The sequence below is a fragment of the Limanda limanda genome, chromosome 4 (assembly GCF_963576545.1).
Source record: "Limanda limanda chromosome 4, fLimLim1.1, whole genome shotgun sequence".
Lineage (NCBI taxonomy): Eukaryota > Metazoa > Chordata > Actinopteri > Pleuronectiformes > Pleuronectidae > Limanda > Limanda limanda.
The window spans coordinates 10888335-10906897 of record NC_083639.1 but is presented as its reverse complement, the minus strand read 5'-3'; the positions used below and the strand labels follow the sequence as shown (position 1 = coordinate 10906897).

General features: G+C 42.2%; 1 protein-coding gene across 1 annotated transcript in view; it reads left to right on the top strand.

The window, feature by feature from the left end:
* LOC132999327 (inositol 1,4,5-trisphosphate receptor type 1-like) overlaps positions 1-18563 on the top strand; it is a 66045-nt gene that overhangs the window by 8264 nt on the left and 39218 nt on the right. The window contains exons 4-31 of the mRNA XM_061068967.1: positions 4826-4935; positions 5496-5582; positions 6347-6505; positions 7288-7386; positions 8271-8354; positions 9034-9180; positions 9344-9439; positions 10032-10076; positions 10924-11078; positions 12203-12302; positions 12648-12808; positions 12911-13052; positions 13182-13340; positions 13705-13877; positions 14546-14665; positions 15035-15229; positions 15331-15582; positions 15671-15812; positions 15904-16057; positions 16294-16484; positions 16580-16712; positions 16798-16852; positions 16944-17109; positions 17420-17593; positions 17695-17769; positions 17883-18020; positions 18103-18228; positions 18335-18535. Coding sequence (XP_060924950.1) covers positions 4826-4935; positions 5496-5582; positions 6347-6505; positions 7288-7386; positions 8271-8354; positions 9034-9180; positions 9344-9439; positions 10032-10076; positions 10924-11078; positions 12203-12302; positions 12648-12808; positions 12911-13052; positions 13182-13340; positions 13705-13877; positions 14546-14665; positions 15035-15229; positions 15331-15582; positions 15671-15812; positions 15904-16057; positions 16294-16484; positions 16580-16712; positions 16798-16852; positions 16944-17109; positions 17420-17593; positions 17695-17769; positions 17883-18020; positions 18103-18228; positions 18335-18535 — 3839 coding nt within the window. The remainder of the gene's footprint in view (positions 1-4825; positions 4936-5495; positions 5583-6346; positions 6506-7287; positions 7387-8270; positions 8355-9033; positions 9181-9343; positions 9440-10031; positions 10077-10923; positions 11079-12202; positions 12303-12647; positions 12809-12910; positions 13053-13181; positions 13341-13704; positions 13878-14545; positions 14666-15034; positions 15230-15330; positions 15583-15670; positions 15813-15903; positions 16058-16293; positions 16485-16579; positions 16713-16797; positions 16853-16943; positions 17110-17419; positions 17594-17694; positions 17770-17882; positions 18021-18102; positions 18229-18334; positions 18536-18563) is intronic.

The following is an 18563-nucleotide window of genomic DNA, read 5'->3' as shown; positions in this document are numbered from 1 at the left end:
CTGCAATCAATCCGGTTGCGTGTGCTTTGTGCTTAGATATCTATACATGTTTCTTTCTTCAAACTTCTTTTGGACCTTCTGATTGGACGACACTGAGTCACCTCTGGCAGCACAAAGGCTCTTCTGTCCCTCCTCCTTCGGGAGGCTCCTCAGCTGCGACAGTTGTGCAGAGATCATACCGCTAAGTGGACGCTGTAAGGGCACAAGGCCAGACTATAGCCATGTCCACCGCTTCTTCTACTGTCACTGCTGAGGTATGCATAACATTTCCTCCCAATGTAAACACAAGCACCCTCCACACAATCGCACTCACGCTTGAGAGCACACGCTGAGACATCAGGACGCTTTGCTTAGTGTCTCACCCCAGACTGCATTTGAAATACCAACGCACACCTACACACAGTTCAGCAGAGCACACCGAGCTAGAGGCTGCACACGAGGCAGGGGAAGAGCACTCTGCTTTCAGTCACTTTCATCACAGTCTGTCATTACTTCTGCCAAGGAGGTTATGTTTTCACCCCTGTCTGTTTGTTTGTTTGAGCAGGATGTTGCAAAAACTACCAAACAGATCCCGGTGAAAGTTGGTGAAGGGGTGCAGCATGACTCAAGGATGAAGACATTAAATTCTGGTGGAGATCAGAGTGCGGATCCAGCATATTTCTTTCCTTTTCTATAACATTGCGAGACTTTCTTGATTTCTCAGAGAATAATTTATTGATCTTGATAAAAAAAAAAGGTTTACGGGCTGATATTTATGAGTGTGTGTAATTTGGTGCAAAACCAAATCATAGTGAATTTAAATGTGGTCTCATAAAGAGACTCCTGGGCCTTCTAGTTTATACTTTTATCTCCTATGGGCGATTGGATGTGGGAACAGTTTTCTAATTTGAAGTTTACAACAGCAAGATCAGATTGTTATCATTGCTAAACCAGTAGCATGTGAAAACGATTATAGTCCAGTCTTCACTTATCTGCAACTATTGGGTTGTTTGCCCTCCTCAGATGTTTCTTTAAGTGCAGATTCATACTGAAACTATGCCTAGCTCTGCAGCATTGCCACCACCAACCACTGTTACTGTCAGACACACTGCAGACTAGCTGGGTGGTTCATGTTAGATAAACACCAGAAACAGTTCTGTCTTCAGTCCCTTCCTCTGCTAATAGCAACATGTATTGCTTTCCTGTCTTCAGAGCGACGAGAGCTCTTGCAGGAAACAATCAGGGGAACATGTTGTTGGTAGAGCCATTTATTGTCTTGGATGTATTACAAGTGATTAGTTGCTTCCTGTATAATTTTGCCAACATGATAAATTGCACAGGACTTTGTGCAAACCAGGTCATTGAAGATCATGTTGATTTAAGACAGAATAGAAGCAGTATAATGTGTTTATGGCTCCACAGTGTTACTGCAGGGACGAGTTGGTCAGATCTGTTCCAGAGGCACAAGCCGGCCTCACTGTCTGTGTCTGAACACTGAGGACTTCTTTGTGATGTGGACATGTAAGGATTGCTCTCACATGATGTGCTCCAGCTGCTTTAATGACAGAGGAGAAGAAGTGGAAATTTAAGATTTATAGTCTTGACTAATTCTGCCCTGAAGAAACCATGACCACTATACTTGTGTACCATTGTGAATTACACAGATGGAGTGTTGTCAGTCTTTATTACCCCCACCAAGGAGGTTATGTTTTCACCCCTGTGCGTTTGTTTGCTTGTTAGTTTGTTTGTTTGTTTGTTTGTAAGCACGAATGTGCAAAACTTCAAGAGCGGATTACCATGGATCTTGGTTGAAGGATGTGGTCTGGGTCATTAAAGAACGCATTCAATGTAGGTGCGGATACGGATCAGGGAGCAGATCCAGGATTTATCAATGTCTTTAACATCATAGGCTGTTTTTAGCGAGTAATTCATGGATCTTGATCAAAGTGGAAGGATCTTATGAGTGTTTAAAAATGTTGTTTATACTGGCTGCTATTCTTTTTTAACTATTGTATTGTGCCTCTTCATTTGAGGCTTTAATGAAATGACTCAATCTTAGCACTGTAATTACTATAAACACAGGGTTGAAGATAAATGTGCAAGTGCACTTTCCTTTTAATAGTGAACTGAAACACTTTATTTGGGTTTACAGTTTGCTAATAAAGGCTTGTGTATGTTAATCTTTTCTAATCAGCATGCTGCATAATAGTAGGTTATCATCTATGCAGTGCACAGGGGACAGCCAGCATCGAACACAGCTTTGTTTATGGCCTGACAATTGATATGTCGGTGGTAAAGGCAGTCAGGTTTATGGGGTGGCAGTGCCAGTAGTAAACTCTTGTGTTAGGTTGCAGGGACGTTAATGAATCCCTGAGTTTTCTGCCCTCTGGACCAGACCCACAACTTCCCCTGTGCACTGAACCATACAGGAATTCTCACCTCACATCTCAGCATTACTGACGGGACATGCTTCCCAGCTGACTGAGTTATCCAAGGCAAATGTCGAGTGTTGAGCTGATCATATATCACATGCTGCAATTGTGTGTGTGTGTTTGTAGATTAGGATCAAAATGGCTGTGTCAAGTTATGCTGCAGCTCACTCGTCAAAGAGGAGCCTCCAGTGTCTGTCTTCATTTGTCTCTTACACTTTCAAGCTCGATCCAGTTCCGGCGAGAACACAGTCTTCTGTTTTTATCTACGTTGTGTGAACCCATGAGCGTAACAAATACACATTTACTCAATTCACAGCACCGAAGAGCTCCAGGTCTCACCCTCTCTCTTTGTGCTCTCTTTCTCTGTTTCACATTCTTTCACTCTCTTCCTGTCTTCCCCATTTCTCTTTCACTTCCTTTTCTTAGTTTTTCCAACTGTATTTTGGGTCAAGCTTAAGTAAACCATTTCTGATGTGGGGTGTGAGAGGGAGGTGGGGTAAGAGGAAGATTTTTTTGGAAGATAGAGGCCATTAACTTCGAAGGAGAGAATGACATGGTTAGAGGAATTCAGAAAGGCGAAAGGAGGGATGTTAGAATATCGGGGGGGAGAAGGAGTCCCCACCCTCCTCTCTCTCCCTCTGTCGTCCCACTCCCCTTCTCTTCACTGGCCTTATTTGGTCATGTTACTGCGGCTATAGCCGGAGGAGAGCGAGAGAAAGAGAGGGAGAATGGGGGAAGGATGGACAGATTGTACTTTTTTTTTTTTCGCCTTCTCAGAAGAGAGAGCTTTGGTTTGAGGAGAGGTGAAATCAGAGTGAATCCAGCACACAGAGGCAGAAGTTGGCGGTGGACAGAAGTTCAAATCTGTCAGAGAAACACCAGTTTGCATGTATTGTACAACTTAAAACTAAAGCTGTCAAACTCAACAGCTTTCAGCCTGTGTGCGTTTCAGCTGCAGTCGTTGTGCTGCTCGTTTGAGAAGAGGAACTCTCCTGGGACAAAAGAGGAACTCTGTTATGCTACAATCTTGTCAGCATGCAAATCAAGGGCCCGTTTTTTCTTCCTCGTGAATTTGTACAGTATCTATGAAAATGAGCAGCACGTCAGGGTCTGCTGACGACAGCAGCATCTCACCGTTGCTGTGGTTACGCGCGCCGACTCTGACCTCAACTTGTTCACATAACAAACGCACAATTTGGGACAAACTGATACAACACAGCAGCATTCTCCAAATCGTATTAGAGGAGGAGAGGAAATGGAAATGGAACCCTACACATATACACACACTTGCTCGCACATACAGGCATAGGCACACACACAGAGGACAATACATTGACATTTAATGATTTACTGAAAATTTACTCAAACCTTAACCATGGTTACTAGTGCTCGCCCAACTTTTGACCTAATCTGAACCACAACCTATTTTTACTTTGGAGAGAGACTCGAGATACACACACACACACACACACACACACACACACACACACACACACACACACAATCACAGTCGGTTAAAGGTTCAGTGTGTAGAATTTTGTGAGATCTAGTGGTGAAATTGCGTGTTGCAGCTGAACACCCCTCACCTCACTTGGTCCTTCTAAACATGAAATTGAACCTGTGGTAGACTACAGTTTTGATAAAAGGTGTTTAGTTTGTCCAGTTTGGGCTGCCTCAGTAGAGAGGACCCTCTCTCAATGTAACCAAAGTATTTAAATACAAAGTGCTCATTCTAGGGTAAAGAAAACAAAAATTCACACAATTTAGATAAAACACACTATTAAAAACATCATTATGATTATTTTATATTCACTTCCTGCCAATAGATCCCTTTCACCTTAATACTACACACTGAACCTTTAAATAATGAGTTTATAATGTTTTCTTCACTTTGAATATTTCACCAGACATTTCAAAAAGGTATTTATGAGCCTGAGCCTCTCATGTTATTTCAATATCATTTGTTTTATTTCAGGCTGTGTTATTGTACGTTTTGTTTCCACTTGTTTCAGTGACTAAGGCTTTTCAGCCTCGGTTGGTTTATGTCTAACTTGTGTTTAGCTCTGACCCGTTTCCCACACAGCAGTGCTGACCTCTGTCACTCATTGTATTCTCGTATTTGTTTAATGTAAATCCATGTCCCTTTCTTACCCATAAACATAGTTGTCATCTTCCTTATTTGTCCCTGTAGATGATCAAAATAAGTCTGTTTCTGCATGCTCAGATTTATATGAACATGACAGCCTGTACTTGTATTTTCTGTCTCTGTACATATCTCCCCATTACAGATGAATCTTTGTCTCTCTCCCTCTCTCTCCCTCTCCCTCTCTCTCTCTCTCTCTCTCTCTCTCTCTCTCTCTCTCTCTCTCTCTCTCTCTCTCTCTCTTTCTCTCTCTCTCTCTCTCTCTGTGCAGACTGTCTCTTCAGACTGTGTCCTATGAACCGCTACTCGGCCCAGAAGCAGTTCTGGAAAGCAGCGAAGCCTGGAGGGAACACGGACACAGTGCTGCTCAACAAGCTCCATGTGAGTGAAGTGACAACATGTTCAGCCCCCAGCCGTCCTCACCACACACCAGAGCAACACACACAGACCTGTCCGCAGGGGCTCACAGCTCACAGAGAGAGAACAAGAGTTACACAAGGCAAACTTTATTTTGGATTTGGATGAAACTTTAAAGCCAGGCAGCACAAACCATATTCAAAAACCAGAGTATAAGAGCAGTTTCAAAGGAGATTTGCTGAGTTAGACTTGTAAACTCCTTTTATAGACATTTCCGAAGCCTTTCACTCCTACTGTCCTACCTTTCTGCCCTCTACAAGCTTCTGTCTTACTGTGTTACAATACCATTTAAAGCAATATGCTATCTCACCACACAGTCATAAAACAGAAGATTACAATCTCACGGTTGTTTCTCTGGAGATGTGAGTTTTGAGTTAAAGCCCCTCTGCAGAAATGAATTTTTTTGCCCAAAAACATTTGTATTGCAACTCTTTGCCCAACAGCTAACCAATCAGATAACTTGTTACTGAATGACTATGTGTGAGTGTGTGATTTTCACTCTTATTTTCTCTGTTCTCTGCCAGCATGCAGCCGACCTGGAGAAGAAGCAGAATGACTCTGAAAACAAAAAACTTCTTGGAACAGTAATTCAGTATGGGAACGTTATTCAGGTTTGTTCTCCACAAGACAAATCATCTGCTTGATGTTATTCAGATCAACTTTGTTGATCAAACTGAAATTGCCCTTGCATACCAGCAATTAATTAATGAATTGATTAATGAATAACCCCTTCAATAATAAACAAATCATCAGTAGCATCAAGTCAAACAGAATTATTTTTTGTAAAATAAAGAGGTCCCTGATAATTAAACAAAAACAGCCAGACTTAATATAATACCCACACATAATACATGTATGATAATAATAACATATTTAATTTATATAGCCTGTTTCATACATAAAATACACATCAGGTGCTTACACCTTTAGCTGGTCTATGCACATACAAATCATCATATAAAGACCAAAAATCCATATGTTGAAATAAGTTTATGGTAAGAAGACAATCTTCAGTGTAGTTATGCAAAATGGTTCAAACAGCTTTTTCTATTGCACTCCATTCATACATTGTTGGCACAGCCATCAGGGTAAATTTGCGGTTCAATATCTTGCCCAAGTACACTTAACAATGCAGACTGGAGCTGCTGGAGATCAAACTACCGACCTTCTGGTCAGTGGACATCCATCTCTACCTCCTGAGCTGTTAGAGCCTGTAGATTCTTTAGAGACTACAATTTGAACCTAATTCTTACCTGTTGTAATTTCTGAAAAAGCTGGCTGTAAGGGCAGTGATAACTTTCACCGTTAGCACCACTTCTTCCTCACATCACATTTCATCATGTCTGGTGTATTTCTGTTTATTGCCTCTTCACAGCTCCTCCACCTTAAGAGCAACAAGTACCTGACGGTGAACAAGCGTCTGCCTGCGCTGCTAGAGAAGAACGCCATGAGGGTTATGCTAGACACGGCAGGAAATGAGGGCTCCTGGTTTTATATACAGCCTTTCTACAAACTACGCTCCATAGGGGACACTGTGAGTCATCGCGTTTATCAGTTTTTGGAAATGCTCTTCTCTTGTACTCCAAAACTTGTTTTTAATGGTTGATAAGGGAGTTAATCACTTGCACATAAATTAGAATTGCAGAATCAACCTCATGGCCACAGGTCTGATTTACCATCCTAATACTTGATCAGTCCCATCACATCTCACCCTGTGTGGACCTACGCCAGAGACTAATTGGTGTTTGCCTGATCACAAAGCTCCTGTTGGCAGCCGCTCTTCTTTCCTGCAGCAGGAAGTAAGCGGACTCATGCCCAAGGACAAAACGGGCCACGGCAGAGCCTCGGTCCTCTCTGCTAAGCTCCTCTTTAAGTAGACATGGCACAAGGCCTAAGCAGCAGCAGCAGCATGCCATGGCCAAAAAGAAAGTTGGAAATAGTCCCTGCCTGCTGAAAATAGTATTACGATGACAATGACATGCAAATGGAGAGTGAGGCGCCCTTATATTTGCATGTTTTAGATTAAAGGTTGAGTAATATAAACTCCTTTTGTGTTGCAGAGTGCAGGAAATCCTCCTGGACTTAATCATACATTTGAGTAAAACCTCATAAAATAAACTTTTTGAATATGTGGAGTCCAGAATGAGTTCAGTATGTGCATTATGACGAGTGTTTAGGTGAAACATCGCTTTACACCTTCTGAAATGACTTGAATCTGGATTCTTTGGCACCAAGGATTTTAATATATAACCTTTATTTTTTTTTACAATTTCACATTTTTGCATTTTATTGCGTGTGTTGTTTGTGTGACTACAGGTGGTGATCGGGGACAAAGTGGTCCTGAACCCTGTGAACGCTGGCCAGCCGCTGCATGCCAGCACGCACCAGCTCGTGGATAATCCAGGATGCAACGAGGTCTGGTTGAGCCGCTGCGCCTCATCTTCCCTCCTCAGATGTTTCTGTGGGAGTTTCTGCTCTGCTGTGTCTATTAATAGCCTTTTCCTCATAACCGCTTCTTGGTTATTAGCTGCCTGACGTGAAACAGTGCAGGATTGTTCCTCCTGATTCAGAACAGTGAAGCTGTAGGCGTCAGCTAACAGAGCACTCCGAGGGCTGGGCCGTTTCTCTCTTGTTACGCTCGACTGCTTCGCCTTACTTAACGTTTCCTCTGTCGATTCATCAGATCCCTGAGACAGTTTAAGCTTCAGGCCAGATTTTTTTCCTGTTTACCAAGAGAAAAACAACTCAATTAGTCCTTATTTATGACTCTGCAAGAAGCTCAGATGTGTGAGGTTCTGAGAATTAAAGTGCAAATGACGGTTACCAGAGTAAGGAAGACGTTTTCAGTTTTGCTTTGATGCTGTAAAAAAAAATGTATTTCTGTCAAGTAGCATGACACTCAATAGAGCACATACCTCAAACCACATACTAATTAGCTATGGCCAGATTTTTAGTACAGTGAACACATTCCTTAATATTAGTCCCCTAAACATGTCTCATTTTTGAATAAACATTCGATGGATCCGTCCTCTGATCTGGATCCGCACCACTACTGAATGTTGAACTGTTTCTGCTTCCTTGGCTGTGGTGCATGTAAAAACTCATATTTGTAAGGAATGTGTTTTATTAATATGATAAATATATATCAAAATTTGCTGTATTAGATTGAAAAGTTATTGATGGTTAGAATGGTTTAGATGGATAACTGGATTATTTTATCACATAACTAATAAAGTCATGAATAACTAGTCTGCCACGACATTACAGCTACATTCAAACTGTGTGTTTGTGTTTTTCAGGTTAACTCAGTCAACTGTAACACCAGCTGGAAGATTGTCTTGTTCATGAAGTGGGGTGACAATCAGGAAATCATCCTAAAAGGGGTTTGTCTCACAGCAGCTAACAAACACATGTCATTTTTTTCCCCACAAATAGTTTTTTAGGGCTTCAGGACAAAACACATTTTCTACCAGATACTAAATAAATATAGCTTTTTCTCAGATATGCTTAGAACTTGTTGTTTTGTTTTTTTCCTTAGTAAATTATTTACCAACTGTAGGTATTGATTTATGTCCATCCTAAGTGCTGAGTGGATGTAAATTAGAACTTGAACTGTCCATAAAGATGGACGATGTGTCTCCACTTCCTCCCACTATCTAGAAATATCCTGGATATGAGCTCTGCCATCTTCCACATTTGGAGGCAGCGTCTGTGCTCTAGGAATTTGAGAATCGTCCAATCGCTTAATATGGAGTAGGCTGGATTCATGACCTGTTCGGCCGTCAGCCACCAGGGGTCTGTTCAGATTCTTTGGCTTCATTTTTTTGGAGCTGTCATGTCGTCCATTTTTATACACAGTCTATGGTCCACACTGAAATCTTACATTATAATAAATATTAAAAAGGCTCTGGCTTAGAATAGTGAATTTATTCCGTGAGATACATAAAATGTGCTGTACCAAGAATACATATACATTTTGTAATGTTTGTCTCTGTGTAATACGTTGGTTTTAAATTTAGGCTAAATTCTTTTGATGGTAACAAATATTTGTCTTCTGTCCAGGGAGATGTGGTTCGGTTATTTCATGCAGAACAAGAGAAATTCCTCACATGTGATGATCACAGAAGAAAACAATATGTCTTCCTACGCACTACTGGACGGCAGTCAGCTACCTCGGCAACCAGCAGCAAAGCCCTGTGGGAGATCGAGGTGAGGGAGAGTATTTTTAGGGTTGGTTTTGCTAATAGTGTTTTGGTAGTTCAGCTGTTTTCTCAATGCCAGCAGTTAATATAAAACCAGACTTTTGAGTCTGCCTCATTGAATTCTTTGGATTGTATGGTTAAGTTATTACTGCTTTTTGCTCTGGTTATAGGTTGTGCAGCATGACCCGTGCAGAGGGGGGGCAGGCTACTGGAACAGCCTGTTCAGGTTCAAACACCTGGCCACTGGACACTACCTGGCTGCAGAGGTCTGTCCACCATGGACACTATGTTTACTGGGATAAGAACAAAGCAACAAATTTCCACTGAATTTAAATAACCAAAGACCCTTTACGTTATTATATTGACATATTATGGACGTATTTCCAGAAAAAACATTGGCACAAAAGAATAAGTCAAAGTCAACTTTAGTGTCAACTCTGCCACATGTACAGGCCATAGACAGGATTGAAATGCAGTTTTCTCTCTGATCCTAAAGGTTAACATATAACTAGACAAAACATATAAGTACGCAACTTATTAAGTACTCAAAACATAGAACACAGTACAACATAGTATGCAGTCATAACGCACACGATGGATAGGAAAAGAGTAGTGCAAATCGGAATAGTGCAAAAAGGGATTGAGAGTGTAAAAATATAAGTAATGCACCTCCACAGGATGTAGTAAATAGCAGCAGAAATAGAGTAAAATATTCTTTTACACTTTTTTCTCTTTGCACATAGTTACCTAACAGGGAAGCAGCTTTAAAGGCCTATAAAGTAGTGATTTAGATTAAATGATGGTATCTACACTTGCTTCTCCTTCCAGCTGCTGAACCACTCTACTGTATTTCTGCAGGTGAATCCAGACTATGAAGAGGAGTGCCTGGAGTCCCGCTCCTCAGTGAGTAAATCATGTTGATAGACTGCTCTGCAGATTATCACTGTAACAGTCACCAATAAATCACTCTTTATTATTTTTAATGTATTATTATCTCAAATACGACGGCAATACTGTTGTAAAACCAAGGTGCAGTCAACTGCAAGTAACCATAGTAACAATATGTACACTTTACACAATTTTACAGGTGAACTCATTGATGCAATAAACTGAGAATTGATCTTCTCATAAACCAAGTCTTGCTGAGGTAGTACATGCCAGTAAACAGCAGGTGGCAGCCTTGCATCGTGAATGTGTCTCCCTGCCACAGCACTCAATGAAGCGGCTGTGACTTTCAACATGAAGGTGTTCACATCTGTAAAAAAAGAAAACGGCAGTGAGATGAAGAAAATGTTCAATCATGAATCCTTTTGCAGAAATGACGCAAAAATAGGAAAAATAATCTGATCCAACTAATTTATTCAAGAATAAAGCTGAGACTTGGTTGATATAAGTCATTGTGCCTCTCTCTTAGGATGTAGGATGGCTCTCAGTAGAGCACAAACCTCCGTCAAGGCCCCTTGATTTCAGTCAAGCTGCACCAAATTGCACACACTAAGAGATATCAGCTCCTTAAATATGGCCGATCTTGATTCAAAATCAAGATCTATGCATTATTTTCTGGGAAAGTATCAAAACACCCTGTCCCAAAATTGAATCAGCACTTTTTCGGTCTATGTCCCATCCCTCCAGCGGGTTTCATGGAAATCAGTTCATTGGATTTTGTGTAATCCTGCAGACAAACGTGTGGTTGTGTATGGTTATAATACATGATTTCTAAGCAAACAGTGTTTTGTTCCTGTCTCTTTAGCTGGACTCAGAGCAAGAAGCCTTGAGAGCACGTTTGAGAAACGTCCAGGACAAAGTCATGTACACTCTAGTGTCCGTTCCTGATGGAAATGACATTTCCTCCATATTTGAGCTGGACCCCACCACCTTGAGAGGGGGAGACTCGCTCGTACCCAGGTAGGAAGACCAAAAGGATAAAGGTGGTAATAAAGTTGTGAAGTGTTTGCAACCAGCTCGTACCTGTGTTACTGAAGATATGAATGTGTAGGAAAGAAGGAACTGTCAGTTTTCTGGTCTGTCGCTCTTTCCACTGAAAACCATACAGCATACAGGGGACTTCCAACATGAATTATCATTGTCCTGTGGAGTAATGAGAAGTGTGTGTGTGTGTGTGTGTGTGTGTGTGTGTGTGTGTGTGTGTGTGTGTGTGTGTGTGTGTGTGTGTGTGTGTGTGTGTGTGTGTGTGTGTGTGTGTGTGTGTGTGTGTGTGTGTGTGTGTGTGTGTGTGTGTGTGTGTGTGTGTGTGTGTGTGCGCTCGTGCGTGCATGTGTTTGCAGCGTAGGAGGATTTCTCACGTATCTGTTACAAATGAAGAAAACCACAGACTCACAGAAATTCACTAGAAATACTTTCACCAGACTTTCCCTAGAAGAGGAAGCTGTTTGTTGATGTGAAGTTTATGTCAGCATGTACGTTTGGTCCTGTTGCAGCTTTAAAAATGTTGCTGTTGTGCTTCTTGTGTCACTGAGAACCTTTACTGTATCAATGGGTCACAAAGGTAACAATTTGGAATTCACCACTCTGTTTATTTCTACTAGAATTGTCTTTTTTTTATATATCTTAAGATAATCCTCAGCCATGCAATGATCACAATAATTTTACCCTGCCAGCAACATATCTCTTCTTTTATTCAGTTACCCCATAACGGACTCCTTACATATTACTGTATTCATGTTTGAAGAATCCAATGAAATGAAATATACAATAATAAAACATGAATCTTTCTATTATACCTTTTACTCCATTTAAATTCCTAGTCAAATTTTGATTTGTACTTGTAAAAGAAAGTTAGTGCTGTTACTTAAAAAGGAGATCTAAATGCTTATTCTGCTGCCACCTACCTTACAACATTGCTGTGAATGCAAACTACTTGACTTTATGTTTTGCTTTATATTTGATTCAGTTATGTCCAATGAGTAGTAGAAAGGCATCTGTGTATTTTAGGAATGAGTATGTATGTGTGAAGTCCACATATTAACCCATATGCAAACATAAATATCTGTATAAAAATCTGTTTGCAGGAACTCATATGTGCGCCTCAGACACCTGTGCACCAACACGTGGGTTCACAGCACCAACCAACCAATCGATAAGGAGGAGGAGAAACCCGTCATGCTGCGTGTAAGTGACCGTTTATTTACCCTCATGTATACATCACCAGTACACTGTCGCAGCTTTTGTCTCGACTCTCACTGTCACGGTGCTGATGTGAAATGCTGTCTGGGATTTTATGATTTCATGAGTCACTGGTAGTTAAAATCTACACCAACTGTTGCCAGTTTAAAAAGCCTCCCTGCAGCCCCTCCACCCTGATGGAAGGGTTTTAGAATGTTCTGAATATAATATGCAAGTTGCTCCGTCTATGCACATGGTTGTTGTTTTTTTATATAAAAATTGTAGTTTTTGTGGGGAAAATACTGAAAATACTAAAAAATACCTGTTGTGCATTTCTGTTTTAAATTCAAGATTGGCACATCTTCACTGAAAGAGGACAAAGAGGCATTTGCCATTGTGCCCGTCTCTCCGGCTGAGGTGAGAGACCTGGACTTTGCCAACGATGCCAGTAAAGTGTTGGCCTCCATTGCTGGAAAGCTGGAAAAAGGCACCATCACTCAGAATGAGAGGAGGTATAATTTGCACGTTGGTTCCACTCTGTGAACTTTTATAAAACAGAAACAAGATGGTGAAGACTAACTGCTTTGTTTGGGGTTTTCTTCATATAAAACCAGAGCGGTCACTAAGCTCCTGGAGGATCTGGTGTTCTTCGTTGTGGACATTCCCAACAACGGACAGGATGTCCTAGAGATCATGGTCAACAAACCGAACAGAGAGCGACAGAAACTCATGAGAGAACAGAACATTCTCAAGCAGGTGACGTGTGAATACAGCAAACATTTTAAACACACTCTCCCTGCTCCCTCTGTATCTGCCTGTGTGAAAATCTTTTCCGCCTTTACTTCAGTGTGGTTACGATTCTCTCAACCTCACCTGTCTGTTCAGATCTTCAAGCTTCTGCAGGCTCCCTTCACAGACAGTGGCGATGGGCCCATGCTGCGACTGGAGGAGCTGGCTGACCAGCGTCATGCCCCCTTCAGACATATCTGCCGCCTGTGTTACCGGGTTCTGCGTCACTCTCAGCAGGACTACCGCAAGAACCAGGTATGGCTTGTCAGTCCTGGCACAGTGTGACGTGGGCGTTTAGGGTCATGAAGTTCCTATAAAGCTGCATTCCACATTTCCTTCAGTAAATTGAATAGAAGGTGAAAGACGCATTGACAAAAACAAAAAAATACCCTAAATCTAATTTACTGTGCTGTATAAGAGCATTTAAATTTTCTGCTGAGAAGAGGACAGAGGACCACAGTGAGATACGACCTCAAGCTTTGACAAATGCCTGTTTATTGTGAAATACCACATTCCCCTCTTCTAGGAACACTCTATTTCTCTTTAACCACATTACAGTCTAAATCCTGCTTTTGTTGGTGCACATATGTTCTGACCGGTTGTGTCTTTGTGCCTGTAGGAGTATATCGCCAAACAGTTCCGCTTCATGCAGAAACAGATCGGCTATGACGTCCTGGCCGAGGACACGATCACAGCTCTGCTCCACAACAACCGCAAGCTGCTGGAGAAACACATCACGGCTGCAGAGATCGACACATTCGTTAGTCTGGTCCGCAAGAACCGAGAGCCAAGGTTTGTGTGTGCGTCCGCCTGTCTGTGCACCACGTCCAGGCCTGACAGAATCAAAGAGGAAATGATTAAATCATGGATGATCATTTGCACAAATGAGCTTAAAAATAGAACATTTTAAGACAGTAAAAGATGTTAAAATACAAAAAAATTATGAGAAAAGGGTTAATGCAAGTGTAAGACTACAGTAAAAATATAGTACATTTTTGTAGTTTGAGTGTGGCACGTTCAGCAAGCTAACACTAAGTGACCTCCATGACCACATGGGAACATAATCGAATAGAAAAATCTAGAATTGAAGACAGTGTAAGACATTTTTGGATTTAAAAAGGAGCCCTCTATGCTATTAGCAACCAGTGAAGGGATTTTAGTACTGGTCTGATATGTTCTCTTTTGTCCCTCTCTCCCTTTTGTTTGCAAAAAATCCAAAAGTGCAAATTTACCCTGATCGTAATCTAGTATGATCACACAGTATATCCTTTTTACATGAATGTACACAATCTTTGCAATCCAATGCAAGCCGTGCACACATCAAAGGGAACTAACATCATCAGTAACTGACCAATAAGAGTAGTCAGCATTTGATTTTAACGTCAAATCTTAAGTATACTTTAGTATATTTCTTGAAATCCTTGTTGAATTTTGAATATGTGTTGTGTGTGTGTGTCCAGGTTCCTGGACTACCTGTCAGACTTGTGTGTGTCAATGAATAAGTCCATCCCTGTGACACAGGAGCTCATCTGTAACGCAGTGCTGGATCCAACTAATGCAGACATCCTCATAGAAACCAAGTGAGTACTCCTCCCTCCACCTTCATCTATGCCCTTCTTCTCCTCTTCACTTCTAAATACAACAGCTACCGCAGGTGTAAAATGTAATTTATATCAATTATTTCACTAATCAATTTACAATCCAAAAATAGAATTGTGTTCTTCAACAACCACTGTACTTAGTCATATAGATATACACTCTTTTGTAAAGTAAGTCTTTTAATTAATCTTCATTGCTCTCTTCTGACAGTGTGAATATAAGGCTCATCACATCCTTTCCAACAAGTAATAATGATGTAGCAAGTCGTTGTTTCTAATCCTAACAGTCTTTATCAGCATAATAAAAACTGACATGTAATATTTGTCTCCATTACCCCCCCCTCTCTGCAGACTGGTCCTGTCCAGATTTGAGATTGAGGGTGTGCCTCTCGGGGAGAGCTCTGTGGAGTCAGAGGAGGATGAGGAGGAGGTGTGGTTGTTCTGGAAGGACAGCATTAAAGAGATCCGCAGTAAAAGCATCAGAGAACTGGCCCAGGATGCCAAGGAGGGCCTGAAGGAGGACCAGGAAGTGATCAGCTACTACAGGTAGACACTGGACTCTCTGACTTAAGGTTGAGCCGATGATGCCTGTATGATCATTTCCCAGTTTTAAAGCGAGTCTAAGACTGTGTGTATATCCACTGCAGGTACCAGCTGAACCTGTTTGCCAGGATGTGTTTGGACCGTCAGTATTTAGCCATCAACAAGATCTCTGGCCAGCTGGACGTGGACCTGATCTTGCGATGCATGTCGGATGAGGACCTGCCCTATGACCTGCGGGCCTCCTTCTGTCGCATGATGCTGCACATGCATGTGGACCGTGACCCTCAGGAGCAGGTCACGCCCGTCAAATACGCACGACTCTGGTCGGAGATCCCATCAGAGATCGCCATTGACGAGTGAGCCAATTTAGTCGATGTTCATTTTAGGATATTTGTCTTTGAATTTTCTTGTTGATAAATGTGTGGTTGTTTTGTTGTGTTGCAGCTATGACAATGATGGAACATCTAAAGATGAAATCAAAGAGAGATTCTCGCAGACGATGGAGTTTGTTGAGAACTACCTGCGAGATGTCGTGGGTCAGAGCTTCCCGTTTGCTGATAAGGAAAAGAACAAGCTCACATTCGAGGTGAGTCAGACACAATCTGTTTATATATTCACACACATCATAGAAATCACAGGTCGCACATCAGTTTAATACATTTATCTGTCTCGTTCAGGTGGTGAATCTGGCCAGGAACCTGATTTATTTTGGTTTCTACAACTTCAGTGACCTGTTGAGACTAACAAAGATCCTGCTGGCTATTCTAGACTGTGTCCACGTCAGCACGATTTTCCCTTTCAACAAACTGGACAAGGGAGATGAGAGTAAAGGTATGAACGCCCTGGGTGGCTACTGGAGGAGCTAATGTTCAATGGACATGAAGTTGAGTTGTGTGTGTGTGTGTGTGTGTGTGTGTGTGTGTGTGTGTGTGTGTGTGTGTGTGTGTGTGTGTGTGTGTGTGTGTGTGTGTGTGTGTGTGTGTGTGTGTGTGTGTGTGTGTGTGTGTGTGTGTGTGTGTGTGTGTGTGTGTGTGTGTGTGTGTGTGTGTGTGTGTGTGTGTGTCTAGGCAGTAATGTGATGAGGTCTATTCATGGAGTCGGGGAGCTGATGTCCCAAGTAGTTCTGAGAGGAGGAGGCTTCCTTCCCACAACGTCCACCATCAGCGCGAATGGAGACACAGTCAAGACTCAGACTGAACCAGAGAAGCAGGACATACTGGTCATGGACACCAAACTTAAAATCATAGAGATCCTGCAGGTAAAAGGACCCACAAGTATACTTACATGCAAGTGCAAGCACATACTATAGATATGTATATTCACTTCCCTGTTATTTTTTGTCCTGTCCTGTAGTTTATCCTGAATGTCCGTCTGGACTACAGGATCTCCTGTCTGCTGTCCATATTTAAGAGGGAGTTTGATGAGAGTAACTCTCAGAGTGAATTATCTTTAACTGGAGCAGTGGAGGGACCAAGCAACATGCCAGGTCAGATTCATATACAGCATAATGTTTTACACAAATGATGTGGCTAATGAGAAGAGCCTAGTTACAAAAAACACTGTGATTCCAGGTGCTTTGGATTTCGAACACATAGAGGAGCAGGCAGAGGGGATTTTTGGTGGAAGGTATAACAGTCCCAATACAGAAAGAATCACAAAATACACAAAAGATGACATGCTTTCATTGTTAGCGTGTTTCTTTTTTGTGTGATTTCAGTGAAGAGAACACCCCGCTGGACCTGGACGATCATGGCGGTCGGACCTTCCTGAGGGTCCTCCTCCATTTAACCATGCATGATTATCCTCCTCTGGTGTCCAGAGCTCTACATCTGCTCTTCAGGCACTTCAGCCAAAGGCAGGAGGTTCTGCAGGCGTTCAAGCAGGTATCCTGAAGCCTCATACACACAGAGAATACCATTTGTTTTTGCTTAAGGTGCTCTTGATTCTTTTTAACCCACATGACTCGCAGCATTAGCTCGTAAACTATAAAGGGGTTGGAGTCCTCCCTCATACACAGTGGTGTTAACGCTCATTGACGTAGAAAAGCCTTAAAGCATTAACAGAACCAACGACTGAACTGAAAGTGTCACTTTTATAAAGGGAGGATTTATTGCAGCCCTTCTTTTACTAGACCACATTAGTTTTAGCAGGTGTTGCCTAAAAAGCCTGGTAGCTGAGTGTTTGTGTTAATAGGTCCAGTTGTTGGTCACCAGCCAAGATGTGGAAAATTACAAGCAAATAAAGTCGGACCTGGACCAGCTGCGCTCCATCGTAGAGAAGTCTGAGCTGTGGGTGTACAAGAGGCAGGGGCCTGATGAAGGCATGGACACAGGAGAGGGACAGTCCGCTGAGTCACAAAATAAAAAGGTGCAGTATGTTGAATGTCAGAAGATTCAAACTATACTACAGTATCTCAGCGACTGTAAAAAACTCTTGTTCTCTGAAACACGGCTTCTGATTTTCCGCAGGGAGACTCTGGGGGCACAGACAAACTGAAGAAACCAGAAAGTACGAGCAGTTACAACTACAGAGTGGTGAAAGAGGTAGCTAGCTTACTTCATCTGACAAGCTTCAATCTGCATGAATCGCACATTATGTTGCATTATATTTCATTTCACCTCTTTACATTTTGTTTCGCTCCTTATCTCCTGCTCAGATCCTGCTGCGGCTCAGCAGGTTGTGTGTCCAAGAAGGTCTATCAGGTAGGAAGAGCAGGAAACAGCAGCAGAGACTTTTGAGGAACATGGGAGCTCATGCCGTGGTCCTAGAGCTCCTGCAGATCCCCTATGAGAAGGTATGTGAGCAGCTTTCAGGGAAACGATGCTCTGTGACGTGCTTTATGGATACATATTCACATCAGTCTTGTTCACCTCCAGGGAGAAGATTTACGTATGCAGGACATCATGAAGCTCGCCCATCAGTTCCTGCAGAACTTCTGTGCAGGAAACCAGCAGAACCAAGCCCTGCTGCACAAGCACATCAATCTGTTCCTCAACCCAGGGGTGAGAGGTCATGCTCGGTTATGCACCAAGCAATACTCGTAATCACTGGTCTTGACTTTACTCCAGCTTTCTGTTCTGAAGCGTCTCCCCTTTTCCTTTTGTCCAGATTTTGGAAGCCATCACCATGCAGCACATCTTCATGAACAACTTCCAGCTTTGTAGTGAGATCAACGAGCGCGTGGTGCAGCATTTCGTCCACTGCATCGAGACACACGGCCGCAACGTCCAGTATCTCAAGTTCCTGCAGACTATTGTCAAAGCAGAGAACAAGTTCATCAAGAAGTGTCAGGACATCGTCATGGCAGAGGTCATCTCGGGTTTCCACACTTAATTTC